We start from the raw sequence: 22,202 nt of genomic DNA, 5'->3' as shown, positions 1-22,202 counted from the left end.
CGCCGCAGAGAGCACGGCCAGAGCCTTTCCCCTCACGGGCGATGTGTTACTAATTGTAACCGTGTTCTGACAGAAACGTACCCTCGTGTGTGGCTCTGCTGCCAGCAGGGCTCGTTGCGATGGTGTCGTGGCCTCGGGGTCACCATGCGGTGGTCCGCACCCTGCCTGGAGCCAGCAGTGCGCGTCGTCCCTGGGACACTGCGGCTCTTGTCACAGTCCGAGTCTAGTAGCAAAAGTCTTAATTATCCTCTAAAATCTGGGAGGCCTGAGACTGATGGGGAAGCTGAGAGACCAGCACCCTAGTTCTGTGGTGCCCGAATGGGGTTCTCCTCATTTAGTACTTTGTAATGCTTTAAAGCAGGCATTTTGCGTTAAAGCGGCTGTTTTCAGTGCAGGAATACAGCTGCTCAGGTGTCTGTGCTACGCATGGAGGTACTGATGCCAGTAAACCTCCTAATTATAATGGTAGAATGGTAAACCTGCTGGGTTTGGCTCTAAGAATTTTCTGTGTTGTGTAATCTGTCAGTTTTTTTTCATATCAGGTCCACTGTCCTCCTTTATTTTCCTTATCCTGATTCACTCAGTAATCTGTGTGGGCCATGTACTGCTTTTGCACTTTTTTTTTGTTTGTTTGCTTTATTTTTTTGAAAGCGGAGACAGTAATACTTAGCAATGTCCTAGGGACTTAATTGCTTCTAGAGGAATTGAAGTTGAAAATCACTATTACATACTGTTAAAAACAATGGTTAATTCCGTGCAAGCGTCTCCATTTTACTTACATTAAAGTGTTTAAAATTATTATTCTAGTTACAAATCTTTTTCCCAGTAAAGGATTCTTTTATCACTGAGAACCTTGAACTTGACTTAAAGTCAAGACAAGAGGCACTAAAGTTTTCTCTTGTTTTAAAACATTAGATTTCATGTTAAACAAGTATTTGTTGTATATGAATTTCTATTGTTTCAAACCAGATCAAGTACCTTTAGAAAGCAATGTTTGTTTAGGAGAAAAATAAATATGTTTTTAGTGTCTCCTGGATAAATGTTGTTCTTCTTTTTACTTTTAGAGTATGAAGCGGAACAGCCCCAATTTCCAGATGTTCCTGAATCAAAACATGGATCTGTGAGTATAGTTCAAGTTAAAAATCTGCATAGGGCTGGTTTTAAAAGATGTAAAATAACTAAATGGGAAAATTAGGTACCCGCAGAATAGACTCATTCATCAAATGAAAACAAAGCTACATTTTGCAAACAGCTTTTGTCAATCAACAAATGTAATATTACAAATCATTGCTTTTATTTAAAGCAACTTGGGTAGTGCAGGCCTAAAATTAGATTACCAGCTGTGTTTGGATTGTGCATCTCGCTGCCTCGCTGCACTGTCTGCTTTGTAGGCAGGACTGGGAAGTGTGCAGGGATCTCCTTTGGGGGGTGTTGCAAGCAGAACGAGTTCTGAAATACACAGGCAAGAGGAGCAACCACAGCAAAGGAGTTATGCCTTAGTTTCACATACGTGATAGATCATTTAGATATGGCCATTGAAATTAGTGGAATTAAACCTGATAAAAGTTGTTTAAAGTCTAATACTGACCAAATCAGTCTAGGAAGATTTTTTTTATTTTTATTTTTATTTTTTTTTTCAAACATAGAAACTTAAAAAGGACAAACCACTTTAAATCTTTGTCCCCAGCAGTTCTAGGAACAGCAAAATTAATATTTTGGGCATCACATACAGGCAGAACTTTAATTTAAATTAGGCATTTTGGTAGATGTTTTATCGTATTATTCTGTATTTAGGTTTCTTTGTTATTTTAAAACTATTTTAAACGTTATAGTTTAAACTGTCTGACAGTTGGTCTGTTTAGCCCTGTCCTGTTTCCCCAAATGAAACCAACTTCATTAAAGGCTGTTATTAAATTTGAACAGTGAACTCTGCTTGGGACATTAGTCAGGGCATAATAAAATTATATATTTGAGCATCAAAATGAAATAATATACCTTTTTATGTTGATGTACTTTTTAAAAATTTCCAAAAGGATAATTTGCAATGTCTAAAATATTTTTAAAATTGTGATATCTCAACCAGTTCTCTTAAAAACAAATACCTTCTGTTAGGTTTGGATGTTTTTATTGTGCTGGAAACTGAAGAATTTTTTAAAGTGTAATTATTTCCTTCAGAGTACTCAGAAAATACTGAAATCATTTAATATTTGAATTGGAAATTATAATTCCATATTTTTTTAACTGACCTCATGATTTTTCCTATGGAATTGGCTTCTGTATTTTTTTACAGTCTGACTGGGATATTTATATAGTTTACATTTATCTTGAACAGGTGTCTTTGGAAACAGGAATACTGCAGCCATCACATGTGGAACAATTTTATTCAGCTCCTGCAGCTGATACTGTTTTCCAACAATTTCTTCCCATACCCGAAGCAACCCCCTTTCCAGAACCACCTGATCCAAAAATGTGTGAGTAGGAGTATATTATCTTGAACCCTGCTGTGATTATTTGTCTTGTATTTGGCAAGGGTTTGTTATTTGTTGAATTTAAAGTGTTAATAGATACAACACCTTTTCTGAAGTGGAATTTGTATGATTAGTCCCCTGGTCTGTAAACAGGGAGCCCACTTGGAAGCAAGCTCACATGGTGCATTACAAATCAGTAGCATTGTGGAGCTGTTAAGGTAGTTCTCTTCTCTTCTGAGTAAGTGACTTTTTATTTAGCCACTTAAGTCAAACATTTCTTCCTCTAATTTAATAATGCAAAACTAGGATCGATTGACTAAGTAGACAATTGAGTTTGAAAACTACTTACAGAATATTATCTTTGCCCATATGATTACAAATTAGAATGGGAACAGCTCTAAAGTCTTGTTCTTCCATTTTTATAAATTTCTATATTTTACTACATTTACCAAGTAGAAATGTATTTTTATTATGCATGTTAGCCTTCCTTTGTGTCTTTTATTCTCTTCCATTCATTCTTACTCATTAGGAATTCCTGTTGCTAGTCAGAAGTAGTATTACTCTTGGCTTTTATGTGTATAGTGTCCTTCCAATTGTGATCATTTTCTGGCAGTATATGAACCAATTAAAGGTATAAAGCAGAGAATAAATTCAGTGTTTCAGCTGTGGTGCCAGAAGAGAACACTTCTATGACTTAATCTTTACTGACCACACCAAAACCTGAATACTTACTGAATAGCAGGCAGTCTGGCTTGAAATCAAGGATGGCAATTCCAACCCTGCTTGTCTAGGATCCTAACAGGTTTTGTTCTGTTCACCTTTCTGAGGGAAATGCTCTTACAGCTTCATACAGGGTCAGAACTTGAATTCCTCCACATGCATGTCTTCATCAAAATGGTTAGAAGGCTCCTTCACTTCACCCAGTTTATAATTTGATGGTGAAAGGTCCCATTAGGGAAGATGGAGATGTGGGGAGAAGCTGAGAAGGACACAGAGCTTGAGTCTCTGAGTTGAGCAAGCGTGTAGCCATTAGAGCAAGCCTAGAGCATGGGCAGCAGCGCTGCTGGTTTTTGGTGATACTGCCTGCAACTATTTTCTTCTGTATGGAACTCAGTGATGCCAGTGTGTGTGTGAGCACATGGGAGGTGTGGTAAGCAGACCTCATGTAAGGGCAGTGTAGTCAAACATAAGAGAGAGAGAGATACCAACACAGACAGCCCTATCAAGGTGGAAAAATTGGGAATATGGAGTCATGGTCAATTTCTGAAAGATCTGGCAAGCAGGAAGTAGTTATGACAAATCACAGCACCACTGAAATACTTCCCCCCCCCCCCCCCCCTCTAGAAATTCAGTTTTATGACCAATTCTGTTCCTGTAGGTTGTAAAGGGCATAAAGGTAGATACCAAAAGTGGTCTGGCTGTAACAGCACTGAGTTCAGTGCAGGCTACTTTACTTTTCTTTCTGTCAGGGTGAGTTAGTCCACATTGCTTTTAATTACCATGGCTAAGCTGCTTCTGCTGTCTGAGTTTACTCGTGTAAAACTGACATCTGTGAGGCACATTGTAGTCTGCAGTGTTGATGCACTTTAAGTTTGAAATTTACTCAAGTTTATGTTGCCTTAGCTGAGGAGAAGTGAAGACAGATCTGTGGCTGTATCAGAACTGAATTAATCTGTGTAGTTCAAGCTGTGATAGTATTCATAAAATGACTGATACTTAGTTTATGATATCTAATGTTTGTCTTTTTGTGAAATCTAAGTGCTTACCTGTAAGTGAAGGCTGTACTGTTTTGCTCAGGTTCTCCTCAAGAATACTTAGAGTATTATATATTTCCAGTACTCTTACCCGGAATGGCTGAACTTCTACATCAAGCAAAGAAGGAAAAGTGCTTTGAGGTTAGTTTTTAGGTTTCAGTTCGAATCATTGTCGGGAAGTTACAGCCTTTTATTTCACAGGCAATATTTCTTCATTTTGTCTTTTGCAAGAAAACCAGCTACAATAAAATGAAATAACATATCATGAGTTGTTTTGGATCTGGTCTTGAATGTTGTTTTCTCCAATAATTCAGACAGATTGCATACTACACACACTTGATCATTATGACAATCTCTAACTCACAACAAATCCTCTTTAAATATCCAGTTGTATCTAGCCTAAAGTGTTGTATTTTAGAGAAACAGGCTTCCTTTCAGATTAATACACATCACTCATTTGAGGGTGCTGTAGAGAACTTGAATTTTACTTCATTACTCAGTGCTGGTCTGGCATCCCAATAGAGGTACATTTTGTATTTTAGCTTGTTAACATTCTGTGTAAATTCCATTTAATTAGAAAGCAGAGTATTCAGCATTAATGAGTTTATAAAAAATGTGCATTTTAAAAATCATTGTTTGCTGCATATATTTTAAAAATTTGGTTTCAGTGTCTGTGTGCATAAGCACATCTAGAGAGACATTCCTCACTGTATGCAGGGAATGCTTAAAAAAGCATTAGAACTGGTGCAAAATAAAGCCCATTGTATCACCATAGCCGAACTCACGCACACCCAGTAAGGTACTGGGAGTTGTGAGGTCTTCCATCATTTCTGCTATTTTCTCCAACCATGGAAGTAATTTTTTATTTTTCTTTCCTAATTTCTGCCTGTCATCCCCAATTTCCAATGTAAAACTTCTCTATATTTTTATGCCTGCAGCTGAGCCTCCTTGTAATTGCAGATTCATAGTATAAAGAGCACTTAATATAAATTACAATGAAGATATCTCCCTTTTTCTACACATCTGAGTAATACAGTCCGTGCTCTTGGGGTTTTAGATGAGGTGAGGAGGACTTTGTGTTACTAGTGGGTTATTAATCATCTTAGGTATTGATCTACCTCCTCTCCAACTATTGACATTGACTTCCTATTACAGGCGTGTGTGTATACGACATGTGTATATATGGTAAAACAATATGAAACAATTTGTAAAAATTACATGTATGCTATTTGCCACTGACCTATACACCCCAAAAATACACAAAGCTTACCATGCTTGAATGGACACCCCAGGCTTGCATTTCAAATCCAAATCTGGACATTTAATAACAGTAAGTTATTCCAATTTTTGCTCAGTCTTCACAAGATAAACTGATTGATTTATGGATGTGTGTATATGTATTTATAATCTGTGATTAATACAGGTGAAATAGGATAATTGTTCATTTACATGTCATTATGGCATGACATCTTTGACATCCTTCCTTCCATCACGTTCACATTACCCAGCCAAGAACAGATTAAACATATATATTATTCATCACATTTTTAATGAAATCTATATTGATTAATATTTTTTTTAAAGCATATATCCTTTAACAGGAAAAAGGCATGTCTTACAGCTGGCTTAAAATACAGTCCTTGATAGATGTTACAAATTTCTGAAGGCAGTAAACCAGCACTTAATAAAAAAATGAGAATTCTTAGAAATATTTCAGTTTCAAACTCAGGACAAATCTTTGTCTATTTTTAATATGAGAAATTTTGCAGAGCTTCAGTGGTTTATAGATGAGAAAATACCTGTTCTGAAAATGGATTTTGTATGGGTCTGTGTGTTGCTTTATAGTAAACTAATAAAGCCAGTTATTTTCTATTGTATAGAAACTTCATAAAAATGAGCACATCTTATCAAAAAGACTCTTAAGAGATTCTGTTATATGCAGAGATGTCCTGCTATTGGGGATCTAAGTTTAGGAAAGCAAGCTTATACCAGATGATCATTTTCCATTGTGACATCATTTCTTCCTCCTTTTGAACAATAACTAGTAAAACAATAGTCCTTTATGCATGCCATATAACTGAATATTTGTGGTGTTTTCCATTTCTGCCCAGGTGCTTGTACTTGGACATTCTGTTTCCTTATCAGACTTAAATATGTCATTTCTAATTATACTTTAATTTCATAAGAAATGTGTTGTTCCATATGGATTTGTAGAAAAAAAAAAAGGTGCTATAATTTGTATTAAAATGGTTAATGCAATAACTGGAACTGATTTTTAGGATCAAAAACAGAGCCCTTAGAAACCCAGAGGAAGTTAGAGACAGGGAGAAGGGATCTTGTGATAAATTCACCACAAGATACCTTCAAAAAATAGGAGGAGAACAAAGAGTAGAAAGATTCATGGAATTCATGAGAGAACCAGAAAGGAACATGATTAATTGTGATTAAGCTAACTGCAGTAATGAAGGATGAGAACAGAATATTGGGTTTGATTTTTTGTCTAGACACGAGTCATTAAAGCCTGTAAAGGGCAGCTGTATAGAATAAACCAGTGGGAGATAAATGGAAGAAGCACTGGAAGAAAGGGAGGAATAATCAGATTGACTGGAGTCAGCACTGAATGAGCTTGGGAGAAGAGAGAGGGAATTGCGAGGGAGAATGAAGAGTGGCTTTTTGATGAGAGGGACTAAAAGTTTTCATGTTTTGAAGGGGAATGAAGAGGAGTTAGAAGAGAATGAAAAATTAATTAGGAGAGTTGTTTAGCAATTTAAATTGTGGTAATGGAGATCATGAGACCAACTGAGGAATTCAAGGAACAGATCAGAAAAGACCCATCCATATCTGGAATGGAAGAATTGTAGAATCAATTGTAAAGTCAGGAAAGGGAGATGGTTATGCTGAAAGTACTCGTTTGTGTAGGAGAGAAATCTGCAGGATCTTACTTGGAAGGTGATACAGAAACATAACAATTTAAACATTTCATTTAAAATAGGCTGTCTTGCATTATGGAGTGCATATGAAAAAGCTGAAAAGCAAAAATCTAGAAAAACCACCAGCTGCTAGATCTGTTTGCAGACTTCAAACTGAAATAAATATGTCAACAGTCTGCAGAAGCTTCATTTTTAAATTAGAGATGAAAGAAACCTATTGGGTTACTCAGTTACTCCCTTGCTGATTTATTTTTTTTCCCTTACCATAGATTCTCCTGTGCTTTATCCTATCTGCTGTCAAATGTCTCTAGGGGAAAGAGGATTTTCTTAAATCTCTTCTCTCAGGAGAACTGACTAATGCATTCAATTTTCAGCATTAAAACTGAACAATGTTTAAATGTTTTTATTAGCATAACTCTGATTTTTCTTTCTGGTTCGTGATCACAGAAAGTGGATGCTGTATCTGACTCTGTAATGGACAATGTTGCATTTAAAAGTATGATAGATCAGGGAAAGTGAATGGAAGCAGGTTTCCTAATGACTTTGCCATCTTCTGATCACCAGTATTTTTGCATGATTATTACTGAGCACATCATATTTAAACTGAAAAATGGAAAATGAATTCTGAATATAAATAGTTTATAAACACATCTGCAGGTTAACAATGCACATTGTGCAGATATTTCCTGTGTTTATCCTGATTCATGTAGCATAGGAGGAATGTGTCAAAGGCAGGTCAATTTATGTTATTTTTTCCCTTTTATAAATGTTGACTGCTGTGCAACTAATGATTTAATTCACTAGCAAAGTGAACTGTTTCCTGGCAAAAAAATAACAAAATAAAAAAATATTCAGCTTGACCAAATTCCTCCCTGATAAGTTCACTGGATCTAACAAGGATAAAGTAAGACGAATTTGATTCCTTTGGTGATGACTGTTTTGACAACATTGTTCTGATCATTTTTTCCTATTGCAAAGGAAAAGCAATTTACTTAAAACATATTAAATTACAACTGCGAGATTAAATTGAATTTTGTTGTCAAAGTATAGAATTTATTCTCTGAAACAATTCACTAAGTAATGGGACAGAATTTCATACTGTGATTGAGAACAGCTGTACAAAGATGATCCAGACTGCTATTTGTTTTCAGATTCTGTTCAAGTCAAAATTTGTCCATTTCACATCTAAAATAACCTGTAGAAAGCTCTCTGGTGAAGGCATTGGTCTCTTAAAGCTTAGGTGTTTGGCTTCTTGGAACAGTATCTGCTATTAGCATAAGTGTGAAAATTCCTTAAGGAGATGTGTTTCTTGGCAGCCAAGCACTCTAATGGAGCCCTACATGAACCCCAAAGCTTTTCTTGTCATGAAACAGATCATAAAGGTACATGGGGTTCAGGACTGATAATTGCTTGCAATGTTATCTTATAGAATCATAGAATGGTTTGGGTTGGAAGGGACCTTAAAGATCATCTAGTTCCAACCCCCCTGCCATCAGCAGGGACACCTTCCACTAGACCAGGTTGCTCAAAGCCTCATCCAGCCTGGCCTTCAACACTTCCAGGGAGGAGCAGCCACAGCTTCTCTGGGCAACCTGTTCCAGTGTCTCACCACCCTCACAGTGAAGAACTTCTTCCTAATATCTAATCTAAATCTGCCCTCTCTCAGCTTAAAGCCATTTCCCCTTGTTCTGTCACTAACTGCCCTTATGAAAAGTCCCTCCCCAGCTTTCTTGTGGGCCCCTTCAGGTACTGGAAGGCCACTGTAAGATCTCCCTTGATCCTTCTCTTCTCCAGGCTGAACAGCCCCAATTCTTTCAGCCTGTCCTCACAGGAGAGGTGCTCCAGCCCTCGGATCATCAGCTCTCAGATCATCTTCTTCTGTTCTTTTGCTTTTTTTTAATAATAAATTATCTTTCTTTTCTGTGGGAGTCAGACTGTGTGTTTACCAAGGATAAGATTCACTTAGAAAAGTAAAAGCTTTCCTGGGTATCATCTAGGAATTTTTCGTGCAGTCTAGCCCTAAACCTCCCATTTGTCTTCCCCTCACGACATGCCTACCCTGTATTCTTCACTGTGCAGTCAGCACCTCACATACACTGACCCTCAAATCCTGCCATGATCTACCCCCAGTTATGCCATGTAGCACACCTTTTTCTGCCTCTCTGTTCACCTCCCCTGGTCTTTTTTGCATCATATTATTGTAGCACAGGGAGAAACACAGGTGGTGAGGATAGTGCCTAAAGTCATTCATCATGCAGTAAATTTCAAATTATGTATTTATTGTATTTTTCTTAGCAAGTGGTCGTAGCACCTTCATTTCTTGCATTGTAATCAAGACTCCAGCCTCTTTCAGGACATTTAGCAGTTTCACAGATGTGTTTGACCAGTGTGAATTGTTTTCTTAAAAAGTAATAATTGCAGTTAAATCTCCCATTTGACAGGGTAAGTATTACCTTCAGGATGGGAGCTAGGCTTTCTCTTAGCTAAATGGCTGCTGTTTTGACAAAGCACACAGTGTCTCTGTTCTGCAAGGGCTTAATTGTTCGCTTTCTGGCTGTGTACATCCATAACACATCTCATGTAAGAGGGCTTCAGAAAAAGCCAAGCTTTTCTGTTATTCCAGCCAGAAGGTAACATTATATTCTCCACATTATGGTTACTCTGGTTTGTGATAAGCACCTGTGCTCATTTATACATTCAATCTGTAAAGATGGAATGTGGAGAAGAAATCTTTAAGAAAAGGAAGGTCCTAATCAATTCTGTATTGATCAAAATTCATGCTTTGAATTTTGAACTCAAAATGCATTTTACAGCATGCAGTGCTGTCCAGCTAAACACGTCCTGGTTGCGTGAATCACTAAGGATAACCTGCTGCAAAGCATTTTGCAGAATTCTCTTTGATTGTGAAGTCTTCAATCTGGGAGCAAAAGGCACAAATGTTTTGCTGCAAAGCTCGAAGTTTTGAACTTTTTACCTGATTCTGTATAATGTCCATGGTACCTGTGGTTGTGGATATACATATGCCTTGTGGACTACCCAACAGATGATACTGATATACGAGCTCTGTTAATTTCTTTGCAATTAGATTGCCACTTACAAAGGACACCATTCAGGGATATTTGTTATAGCTATACTGCAGCAAATATCAAGAGAGTATGTGTAGAATTTTATCACTAAGTTTTTTACTTGACTTGATAGCATTCCACAAAATTTCTAAAATTTTGGCTGAGACACTGAATGTTGTCAGGAGCAATATTGAAGTAGACAGAGTAATGTACTGTATATTTTATTTAATAAAAGCAGTCAAAGCTTCTGTTCCTCTCCAGTAGTAAAAACATATGACCAATCCAAAGATAATAAATAATTTGAAACTATCTTCTGTCTTTAGAGAAAAAGAACCAAATTTATTGCCAGTGATTTCCTAACAGAGTGGTTATACAAGTAAGTTAATTGCGGCTTTTACTATTAATTATGCTCAATGATTCAAAAGCATTAATTTGCAAATATAATAGCTGACATTTAAATTAATATGAGTTGTTTTCTTTTTTTTTTTTTTTTGTTATCAGCAAGAACCCAAAGAGGAAAGATGAGTCATTCACTGAATTCTTTTCCATTCCTTTTGTTAAGGACTGGCTAAAGGACCAGTAAGTTATTGCAGTGCTCGGAGTAACCTTTTCTCCTTTTATTCTTTTTCCCCTGCTATTCCAAAAAACTAATAGAGCTTTGATGAATTGCAATTGTGCCCTCTAAATGCCCTTTACTACATGCAACAAAGAACTATGTCATGCTTTCTAACTTGGTAGCATATTAGTTACAAGGTATTTTGAACCAGAATTGTTCACAGAGTAATTAGTTTAGCATTCCTAAACATTTTAATTTTAGAGTGCAAGGTATTTGAATAGTCTGGTAGTATTGTGAGTATCTTTGTACTAAGGAGCAAAGCAGTGTTTTCAATGCTGCTTCCTCCTATGGAAATCTTTGAGGATATACAATCTAGAATTTCTTCCTCTAACTATAAGCAGCTGTTTTAAAAATACCTGTAACAATTCTTGGTGTCAGGATGCATTTCTGCATTTATGCAGACATTTATGACTGCATCTGAGAAATGAACACTTTTTTTGGCAGTGTCAATTGTATATTCCTCATTGTTCCTGTAGGACCAAGCTACACAGTAGATTTGAAAGAAATATTACTGTCCTTGAGACTGCATTTTGTTTTACAATGCAGCTGTTGTATGAGAAAAGAAGAAAAGTAAAGTAATAGTCCACAGTGAGAGAATGAGAAAATTGCAGATGTCAAGCTTTAAAGAAAATTTTCAATTTGAAAACTTAATTGGAGTCTAGGTTGGTAGTTGGTGAAAATGTAAAGATTAATATATTTGTAGATATGTTTACTTCATTACATTATGTAAGTGGAAATTGAGCTTTCTTGAACTCTTGTTGTGTGGAAAACTTAGAACCTTGAGTCACTGACCCAGCAAGAGGAAAGCTCCTTGACATTCACAGGTCTTTGGAGACAAGCTGGTGATTGTGCCATGAACAGGTAACTTTGACTGTCTTAGGGGATGGTCATGTGGTCAAAGTTGTGTAGGGAGTGTCTGCAGTAAGACATGAATGTCTTTGGAGAGTGACCCATTTCATCTCAACTCTGATACCTTCAGGTGCCTGCTGCTGCACCACACTGTCCAGCCACTGTTGTTCAAACCTCCCACTGGTGGGACACTTCTAACAGTTTCCTTCATCTTAAGGCAGTGAATTTTGTAGTTTGGAAACTGATTATGAACTGCAGTGAGATTGTCATACTCCTTTCTTAAGCATAACTGAAGAGCCATCGGTTAGTAAGGCAGTTTTGATACCACCAAATTGTCAGGGTGGATATTTGTAGCTAAGACAGCTTTACAAACATTTCTCTGGAAGTAAAGCTGACCTAAATGGTTCCCTGCTCTCTCCTGTTCTTCACCCCAGCCTGCTTGTGGGCAACCTAATATCATCCTGTCTGTTTGGTAGGATGCTTGGTTATTCTGATCAGGGACCTACTCTGAGTTAGAAATCTCTCTGCCAGAATGTGAGAGGAAGGTTTGTATGGCTATTTACCATATAGATAATTTCTCCAATCTAGTTCACCTGGCAGCCTGACAAACCTTTGTATTGGCACAAACAAAGGATTAAAATGAAGGGCTCAGGGCAAGGTGAAGAGAACAAATGAGCTGGTAAGATATAGAGGTGGTGGCAGAAACTGCTTAAGTCAGCTTTGCCAACAAGAGAAATACACTGTGGAATCACAGCCTGAATGACTCATAGCTTCTGTTAGTACTTGTGCTCTTAAATAATGTAGTGACAGCTCCACAAGGACACTGAAGTGTCAAAGTCCTACTTAAACTGATACACGCTTGATCTTAAATCCTCTAAACAAGTAGGCCTTTAAAATAATAATTAATGAAATTATTATTAAAAACTAACTTTTTGTGAACTTGTTTTAAAATTACAGATTTCTTAACAAATATTGCTTATTAAGTAAGCATTATTAGAGCAAAGTGAAAGACTGCAATATTAATTAAGAAAAAAATCAGAGGATTTAGTATTTTCGCCTTCTTGATATGTCATAAATAGTTTATTATTATATCTTTCCAGATATCACATTTAAAATGTAATTGACTCTGTGCTTTTTATTGTCATTTCCATTTTCATTTTTAAACGAGTTCTCATTTTTCAGCAGTATTTATGAATATGCAAGAGACAATATGCTAAAAACTGCTGGTCAAATTTTGGTGGGAAACACACTTACCCCAAATGCTTAGATGGTATAATAAAGAAAAAGAAGTAAAAAGTGTTGCTGCAGATTTAAGGGCTAAACTCTTATGCTGCTTTTTCAGTTACTTGTCTAAATTTGGAAGGCATTCTGAAAGGTCTTTTAAATAGGAATGCATTTCTATACTGTGTTAAAATAGGGTTTATCAGTGCAAATCAGCTTCATGCTCAAAAAAACCAACAGCAAAACAATACAAAACAAAATCCTGAGGGATACATTTTTGTTCTATCAGAGCTCCAGCTTTTTTTTAATATATTCCATACTTGAGTATGACTTTTTTGGCTCTCCTCCAGTGCCTCCAGTTTTCTTTGAAGCTCAATTTTTTTTTTAACAATAGTCAAAGCCACAGTCTTATGACCCTCACTTTCTCTGTGGTGTGTTTCTAAATGAGATCTTGCAGCCTACTTTTCCTTTATAAGGAGACCCAAATGCTGTATTAATTTACAGAATTTTAAAAGCAAACATTGTACCTTCAAAAGCTGGTTGCTGAAGGTGAAGGAGCTTGTAAAATTTGAATTTGTTTCCAGCTTTAGTATTTAGATTAATTGCTATGACAATGAAAGCATCAGTATAGTTATCTTCCACTAGGTTTTGTATATTACCAGTAGCACTGACAAAACATTATATCCCTTGGGAATCCTTGACTCCTGAAGCAGATTTCAAAAGCAATAGAAGGAGCAGCCTCAACGCTGACTGGTAATCTACATTTCACGTCCAGGAGAACACAGAACATTTCTGTTGACTTGAAGGACAGCTGTACCTTTCAGAGGACAGGCAATTGGAGTTTTAACAAGAAACTAACAGAAGTTTTTGGAAACCTGCTGAGATACATAATGATGTCCCTATTCCTACACTCAAGACTGCTGAGATAGCCAAGTAAAGTAAACAGAATTAGAGCCTTGAATGTTTTGTACTCCTGTAAATATGCTAATGAGCGACACAGTTGCCTTTTGTCAGCATTTCCAGTGGTGGTTCTGGTTGAATAGCAGTGGAGCTCAATCACAAGTAACCAAGCTGTATGTACTGAATCAGGGACAGGGAAAAAGAGTCATCTGTGTTTATGTACTTATGGCCCTTAAATTTTAATTTTCTGACATAGATAGCCCGAGCCTTTATTCTGAGTATCATGGGACTATCATTACCCAACCTTCTTTAGCATATTAATGAAAGAAATATGAAAAAAAGCCCCAAACAATAAAAAAATAGTTCCATTGCTCTGAAAAATATTGATATCATAAACATCTACTGTCACGTGAATTTCATAATAAGACAGTATAGTTCAAGTTCACCTTCAACCCTTACATTCGATGAAAGAGAATGGTATATGGAAATAGGTTAGGAATAAGCATAAGTATTTTCCTGGCTGTTGAAGATCAGTTTTGGTATGTATATTTTGCAGGGGCTACAGGAACTGGAGGTTCCTGTAATAAATAAAATATATTTTATTTATAATAAATAAAATATAGTTATTTTATAAATAAGCATTCTTTCACAAGAATTTATTTATCTGCATTTTCTCTTTTTCTATGTAGAGATATTTACTTGTTACTCAGTTCAAAAGGACACATTTCCTGGTTTAATCCATTAGTGTGTACCAAAACAAATGTGCAGGTACAGAAAAATAAACTTATCTTGGCTTTAATGAAATGAACAGCTAATATAAATATATATATATCTATAAATGATTACTAAATCTGAAGTAGTAGCTTTTGCCAAATAACTGTATATACACATATATACATTGATTTATTTTTTTTTCCTCCCTGCCCCCCAATATTTTAATTAGGTGAAGTCTGCTGGTCTCAGCTGCCTTTACAGTTGACTTCACTGTCAGTTCTCAGATGGCCAGTGGGGGTAATTTTGCATGGGTGACTGATTTCTTTCTTTCCGTAATGTGCCTCATTTCTACAGGCTTTGCTTTCTGCACACTGCTGTATTTCACTGGTTTGTCTCTAAACAAGCCATGTTTAGAGTATATTTGATTTGCAGTGTGTTTTTTCTTTCAGTTTCTTAATTTGAGCTTTACATTTTTTTGAGGGGAGTATGATGAGCAGCACATTTAATTGTAATAACAGAAAAGTCCAACACACGTGTCTGCCTGGATGTTGTTCTATGTGGATCCAAGGAAAGAACTGCCATTCCAGTAATGTGGCAGAATTCATGGTAACGAAGGAGAAATTTTTGACTCAAAAAACTACAACTGTGTGTTGGCAAATTGCACAAAGTTTCTGTATAAAATATTTTTATTGTGTAATGGCATTTTATGTGGTTGAAGTTTTATGGCTACAAATCCTGATGCAGTGTTGAAATTTGCCTTAATTTATGTAAAAATTGTCAAAATGGCAGTGAGAAAATTGAAAATATATTTGTGGTTTGTGTCACCTTTCCAATGCTGCTGTTAGAGCACCAAGTGGAGATTATTTTTGCTGCTGTTAGTTTTTAATGTTTACAGGACAGGAGGTCTGATCTGAAGTACACAAACATAGATGGAAATTTCCCTGTTGACACCAGTGGACTTTGGAATAGGTCTGTGTTTGGTTTCCTTCAGTCCAGGACCACAAACACTCTTACAGAATACATAAATATTGGTCCTACAAAAGAGAAAACTGAAGCAACACCTCGTGACTTGTAAAATACGTAGCAAGTATGCAAGCACAGAAGGAGGACTGAGTTTTATCATTAAAATGGATAAATCCTCCCCAAGTAGTAAGCATATTAAGAGGAAAGAAAGCCATTATAATTTTCAGACAGAACTTAAGACAAAAGATTCTTGCTCTGCTGTTGTTTTGGCATGTTCTCGCTGCTAGGACTGTGCTTCCTGTAGTTCTTCTCACATTCTTGTTGCCATTCACCTGTTCTGCCTCATTCTGTCCATTACATGACTCTGCCTGCCCACTTTCCAACCTTCTCATGTTAGTTCCACACTATCTTTTCTTTTTTAACATGTCTTGTCTGGTTCTGCCTCATTCTGTCCATTACATGACTCTACCTGCCCACTTTCCAACTTTCTCATGTTGCTTCCACACTTTTTCCACATTTCTTTTTACCATGTCTGATCTTCATTATAAAAAGGTAAATAAGTATATAAATAGTTTGTATGTGTTAACAGTTCTATGAATATTATCACTATGACCACTCTGATAATACTTCCGAATGTATTTTTTAGTTTTATTATGCTGTAATAATTTTCATCTGGGATTTTTTTTGTGTGTACGTAGGTTGTTTTTTTGTTTTGTTAGAATTATGACTGAGACAGAAATGAAAAAGGAAATTTAAAAGTGAAATTTTCTGTTTGTTCACAACCTAAAGCCTTTATATTTGAGGATATGCAAAATACAAAAGTGTATTCAAAAGACCAGCAAATCAGTGGAAGATGCAGAGAATGGAGGGGGGTAAAAATTTTGTGTTTTTTTTCTTCATTTAGCTATTGACAGTATCAAGGAGCTTTTATTTGGAGAAGGTGAAGGAGAGTTGAGACAGTTAGCAGGAGTCACACTTCAAAATGTCTCCTTGTTTGCTGTTCCTTTCTTCAGAAGATTGAATTTGTTTCTTCTCACATTCACAATACTTCAAAAATGTACCCTCCATGTAATGCACAAAAATGTTTTCTTATATATTATAAGGATTTTTTTCTCTAAATATTTTTATGTTATTCTAGTGCATTTAGATTTCTGCAAAAGGAAACCAGTATCTACTAATTTCTTTCTGACTGTTGAACTGGTTTTAAATACTAGGTCAGTTTAACCGGTACTTCAGTGTCTGATTGTTTATGAACAATCTTTTTCCTGTTTTTTGAGTAAACTGTCTTAATAGTATCTACAAGCAGAGATTTTTGAGACATTTATTTTGAATCAAAACAATATTTTTTTCATTGTTGCACACTTTTGCAACTCTGGATAAGCAAGTAAGAAGGACTTAATGAAGGCAGGTGCTGCTTAGTATTTCTAGATTCTCTGAGTAGGAATAAGGATTACTGAAAATATAAAAGAAAGCTACTTTGAAAAATTTCCAGAACATTTTGTTGTTGTTGTTGTTCAGCCCAGTATCTGAATTTTTGGAGTACTTTTCCAAACCAAAGACTTTCTCAGAATCCTTTTTTTTAAGAGTTACACAGATCACCATGGTCATTTACTTGCATGTCTTATATTTATCTCTATTCTTTGGTCTGTTCTTTTGTCTTTTAGATTATGAATTTTGCAGTGACTCTGTCATTGCCTGTGTTTATACATGAGATAACTATTCAAGAACAATACCCATCACAGTCAAATTAAAGGTGAAGCGGTTGTGGCTGTTTAATATGGCAGTGGCTGTGCTATTGAAACTTACAGGCCTCCAGAAGGCCTGATTCTTGTTACTAGGGTTGCTTCAATATTTCTAGAGACAAGCTTTCTAAAACCAGAGAGAAACCCTGATCATTCATTGACTGCACGTGGATATTCCACTGTCACCTGCAGGATATTCCTTCCGCCCCAGGCACCGATGCTCTCTGTAGCTTTGGTGGTTGTCTGTGACTGTTAGGGAACTGGTGTGAATAAAAAGAACAATTACAACGTCCTGAATTATACATAGTGAAAATTTTGCTTACTTGATTTTTTTCTTATATTTCCTTTTCAAGGAAGGAATCAGACGTATTTGTAGGACAGATTTGGAACTTAATGACAACTGGGGTTTCTGGACATTACTGTGTCTATATGCAGTACCCTATATCAGCACAACTATGAACCTCCATAGATTAGCTTGTCTGTTTTGGTGACAAGATAATGGAGGACCTTTTGTTCCCCCCTTCTTGAGAGTTCATAGAGAAACTCAGGTTTTGTCCATGTGGAAATCAGGTACACATCTTCAATAAGAACCTTTTTCAATACCTTACGCATTTATTTAATGCAAGTCTGGTTTATATCTTCTGGATGCCAAATTCCACCTGCATAATGTAATATAATTAATAAGTAACTCATGTAATCAGGATCTGCACAAGTTTGCTCAGAAAGCAAGAAACACATTTCTGGAATTTTACTTACCTCTGGTCAGTGTCTGCTTTATTCAGATCTAGTAAATACAATACTTAAGAAAAAAAATTTTACTGATGCTCTTTTACAGGTGCAACTTCTATTAAACAATATATCTGCTATATATCTCAAAATAGATATCAATATATTTAATGTGTGGGCTCTTAAGATTGTGCATAATCAAAGACTAAATAAGCAGAATATAGTTAGTGTACATTTTACTGTCAGTTTTAATCTTCACAGAATCACAGAATGTTGGGGATTGGAAGGGACCTTGAAAGATCACCTAGTCCAACCCCCCTGCCAGAGCAGGAACCTAAATGAGATCACAGGAACCTAAATGAGATCTTCTTGGAGGCATACAGCTGTCTTCTGCCACAAATGACATATTCCCTCTTTTCCTAGTTCACTGCTGAGAGGTGATTGCCTCTGCTCAGATTCTATTTTTATGTGACCTGAAGCCAATTGCCTATATTCTCTCAGGCAAAACTGGACCTGGCATGACTTCTGTTCTTTAAAGCGGCCCCGTTGAAATGATTGATATTTGCCTGTGACTGTCGTACTGAAAATTATGTCCTGTTCTTGCTTGATTTTCATGTTGGTTTCTCAGATTTAGTGTGGGATTATAAACTAGACATTCCTATAATGTGAAAGTGAAAGCAAATGAATGCTAGAGTCAGCCTTGCAGGCTAGCAGGAGAAATCTCAGTTTGTTCTTTAGAGATGTACTCATTCTTACAGAAAGTTCAATGTCTCTGATATAACTGCTGTAAAATATGTAGGTCTTCCTGTGATTTTCCCACTCTAAGTTTTGGTTTTCAAAAAGATCAAAAATAGAACAGAGGATGAAAGCCTATCAGCCAAACCAGCACAGTCCAACTTTGAATTTTTAGGTCTGATTATAAGAAGCTGTTAGCTCAGGGAGCCTTGCTTGTCCAGCATTTACAATTTCCCTTGAGCAGTAAAAATGCTAATTAATGTTCACAGAGCTAAAACTGTATTTTTGTCTTATTTCTACTCCTCCAAACAAACAGAGGTTTTCTTTCACATTAAAATAAATGTAGGCCAAAACGCAGCTGACACGATGATGAGACCAATTTAGCTGAGTACACAGACTAAAACGGTGTAGTCAGTATCGCATTAGATAATAGTTAAGATTGTGCTCCAAGTTGAATGCTCCTTCAGTGAAGACAAGCCCTGAGAGAAAGACATCAGAGAGCATAGGAAGCTTTCTGGGGCAGAGACTAATATGAATGAAGTTAAGTGAAAGGAAAATGTAAGCTCTCAAGCCTCTTAGCTTGAGCTGCAATATACTGTAAAATAAATTTCCAAAAGAAATGGCAGAATAATGTTTTAGCCAGAAAATGTAAGACTGCATAAATAGCTTGTTAATTAATGGTCTTTGCAGTATATGTGTCTTTTTAGTATAATTACTATAAATAATAGTCCTGCATGGGTTGCACGTGTCTGTAGATGATTGCTGCATCCAAATTCATGTTCTGTTCTTCCAAGTCAAAGCTGATTTCAATCCGTGTCCCATACAGGGAGAGCAGCTCTTAGCAGCCATTTTAACACTGTGCCAAGTCTGCAGTTTATAACTGGTATTTTCCTGAGTTGCAACATTATTGCCCTATCATTAGCTTTAAATTACATTTATTATAAATGAAACTGTATAAATGAATTTTTAACCTGCCCTTTCCATTGGATGCTTTCTGATCATGGTGTGTGAGAAATAAATCAACATCCATAGAAAATGGCTTTTGGGAAGCAAGATTTCATACAGTGATTTGAGTTTTTGGTGGTGGTGACCGAATTGTAATTATAGTTTAGAGTGTTTCCTATTAAAATTGATAGCAAGAGAATGACCAAACATGCTTTCAAATTATTGTCTATTTTGGCTGAAAATTGGTTTACTTTATTTAAGTGAAATCATAATGTAAATTAAGGTACTAAAATATATTTACATTCTGTTTATTTAATAATTGTTATAATCATTGATGACATAAGTCTTCCTTGTTGCATGCACAGTAAAACCTCCTCTGCTTTACCTACTTCTCTTGCCCCCTCCCACCGCCACCTCAAATCTTACCATAATAGTAGGAATTTTAAATCTGTGTAGAAGAATAAGAAAGGTTACTATGCTTGGGGTGCCATTTGTATATTATTGTTTTGAAGAAGAAATTATTGTAGCATACATAACAGAATGTATTTTTAAAGGAGATATTCTGTGCACAATAAGAAGCAATATTGGAGCAATACAGAAAGATACAATCTCTTGGAGCAATAAGAGATTGTATCTTTCAAGCTCCTGAACAACCTTTCTCATTTTTTATAAAATATACTGTTAGGGAAGGAAGTATTATAGACTGTATGTTTACAAAACATTATTTTTTTTTTAAGTCCTAGGCCACCAATTCCTCTGTCTCTCCTTCTATCAGAAGAGGAAGCAAGCATAGTAATTCAGTCCTTCTGGAGAGGTTATCGGGTAAGAGTGATCTATAATTATTTTGCTTGATGTTGAAAACCGTAGGACTGTGAAGGCCCCAGGGAAAATCCTTACATAAATTTTAAGTAGGGGATACTATAAATAGCTGCTGAGACCCCCATGGTTCACTGGCTTTGGATGTTGCTCTGCCTTATGCCTAGTGACTAAAATTTTTTCACAAGCATTTACGCTGATGTAATCTCTCTGTTTTCCTCAGCAACAGAAAATCCACAGAAATTAAATTATCAAAAGTACAAATAAGACTGAACAATTTTCATTTTTTTTAGTTGCTCTTTGGCTAGTTGCTAAAGGCTGAAGTATTATTTTGCTTCATGCAAGGATATGTGAGTGAGTATGGAGATGCACAAGGAAGATTGGTGAGGTCTGTTGAGGAATAAAAGCATACTGAAGCAAGGGAGAAAAAATTGAGACCAAGAATGAGACAGGAGATGTAGGAGAAGCATGAAGGCTGTTATTTAAGGAAAGGGAAAACAAAATGGCAAGTGGATGTTGCAAGCCATACTAGTAACACAATCCCCAAAAAAGGGAAAAGTAAAGCGCTTAAAATAAATACAAAGAAAATTGCTAATGCTGTTATTTTGGAGGGTGACAGCCATGTTAAGCCTAGAGTTTGAAATCAATTTTGAAGATCCTGAATAGGTTCTGTCAAAAATTTATTTGAAAGGCTCTAACACTTTAATATCTTGGGAAGAAATGGACTTGAAATTCAGATGTCTTTGCCTTTATCAAAATTTAAGCTTTGAAATAGCCTTCAGATATAGCAGTAATTTAATTGTGATGGACAGTGAGACATCTCTGTCACTATACCAGGTGTTCATTAAATAACAATCAGTATAAAATACTCTCTGTTAAGTTCTTCTTTACTACTTTTATAACAAGCATGAATATGTGAGTGGTTACTATAATGTGCCATGCAGCCAAAGATGACAAAATGCCTTGAAATTATCTTCTTGATTGATAAGCTTTTTGTGCCACTTTCTGCTTGTTTGTTGTCCTTTATTTTTCTTTTTTTAAACAGGGATGGCATTGACACTAACATTAATTAGCACTGACTATATCACTGCAGGCATCCTTAGAGTGGGTATTGCAAAGGCAGCCGTTATCCAGTAACAGTTAAAATTGTGGCTACTAGCAAAGGCTCAAACCCAAGAAGGTCACACGTATATTGGCTGTTCTTTACAGCAAGTGTAGATTCTAGCCAAGTGACTTGGGTAAGAGTGAACTCTCCTTCGAATTTGAAGAGTCTTTCATTGCTTCATGCATTGCTGCTCTGCAGGAGATACACATCAGTTGTTTGGACAAGACTCTTGAGGCTTTGATTATTTGCCTGGAGATTTTGCTGCCGAGTCACGGCTTTTTAATCAAATTGCACTCTGATTACAGAACAGAGACTGTGTTCTGAGAAATTGTCACAACTATGCTAAATTATAATCTATTAAGCATATTTGTAACATGTTGATAGTATTTTGTTAAGTTCCTGTTACCTTTTTTACTGCAGATGGCATATCTGTGTTCCTTGTTCTGTTCTTTCACTTTCTAAAAAATCAGTTTGTTCTGGGAGCTCATGTTCACTGCTTGGATTTCATGTTGGACTTTGGAGTATTTGAGTCTCTCTGGCTATGCCTTTCTCAGAGCCCTGTATTTTGCTATGTATTTCACTGTTTTATTTATCTAAGGCAAGTATAAAGAATCTACTTTACTTGCCTTTTATCTTTTAAGTGTTAGGAGTTG

The 22,202-nt window shown here is 36.2% G+C and overlaps 1 protein-coding gene across 1 annotated transcript in view; it reads left to right on the top strand.

The window, feature by feature from the left end:
- Positions 1 to 119: 119 nt before the first annotated feature.
- IQCK (IQ motif containing K) overlaps positions 120 to 22,202 on the top strand; it is a 41,576-nt gene continuing 19,493 nt past the window's right edge. The window contains exons 1-7 of the mRNA XM_029083811.1: positions 120 to 177; positions 1,065 to 1,120; positions 2,333 to 2,471; positions 4,266 to 4,363; positions 10,541 to 10,593; positions 10,719 to 10,796; positions 20,366 to 20,450. Of these exons, the coding sequence (XP_028939644.1) occupies positions 120 to 177; positions 1,065 to 1,120; positions 2,333 to 2,471; positions 4,266 to 4,363; positions 10,541 to 10,593; positions 10,719 to 10,796; positions 20,366 to 20,450 (567 nt within the window). The remainder of the gene's footprint in view (positions 178 to 1,064; positions 1,121 to 2,332; positions 2,472 to 4,265; positions 4,364 to 10,540; positions 10,594 to 10,718; positions 10,797 to 20,365; positions 20,451 to 22,202) is intronic.

Source organism: Antrostomus carolinensis, unplaced genomic scaffold (assembly GCF_000700745.2).
Source record: "Antrostomus carolinensis isolate BGI_N321 unplaced genomic scaffold, ASM70074v2 scaffold24302, whole genome shotgun sequence".
NCBI classification, from domain to species: Eukaryota; Metazoa; Chordata; class Aves; order Caprimulgiformes; family Caprimulgidae; genus Antrostomus; species Antrostomus carolinensis.
This window is presented reverse-complemented; position numbering and strand designations above follow the sequence as displayed.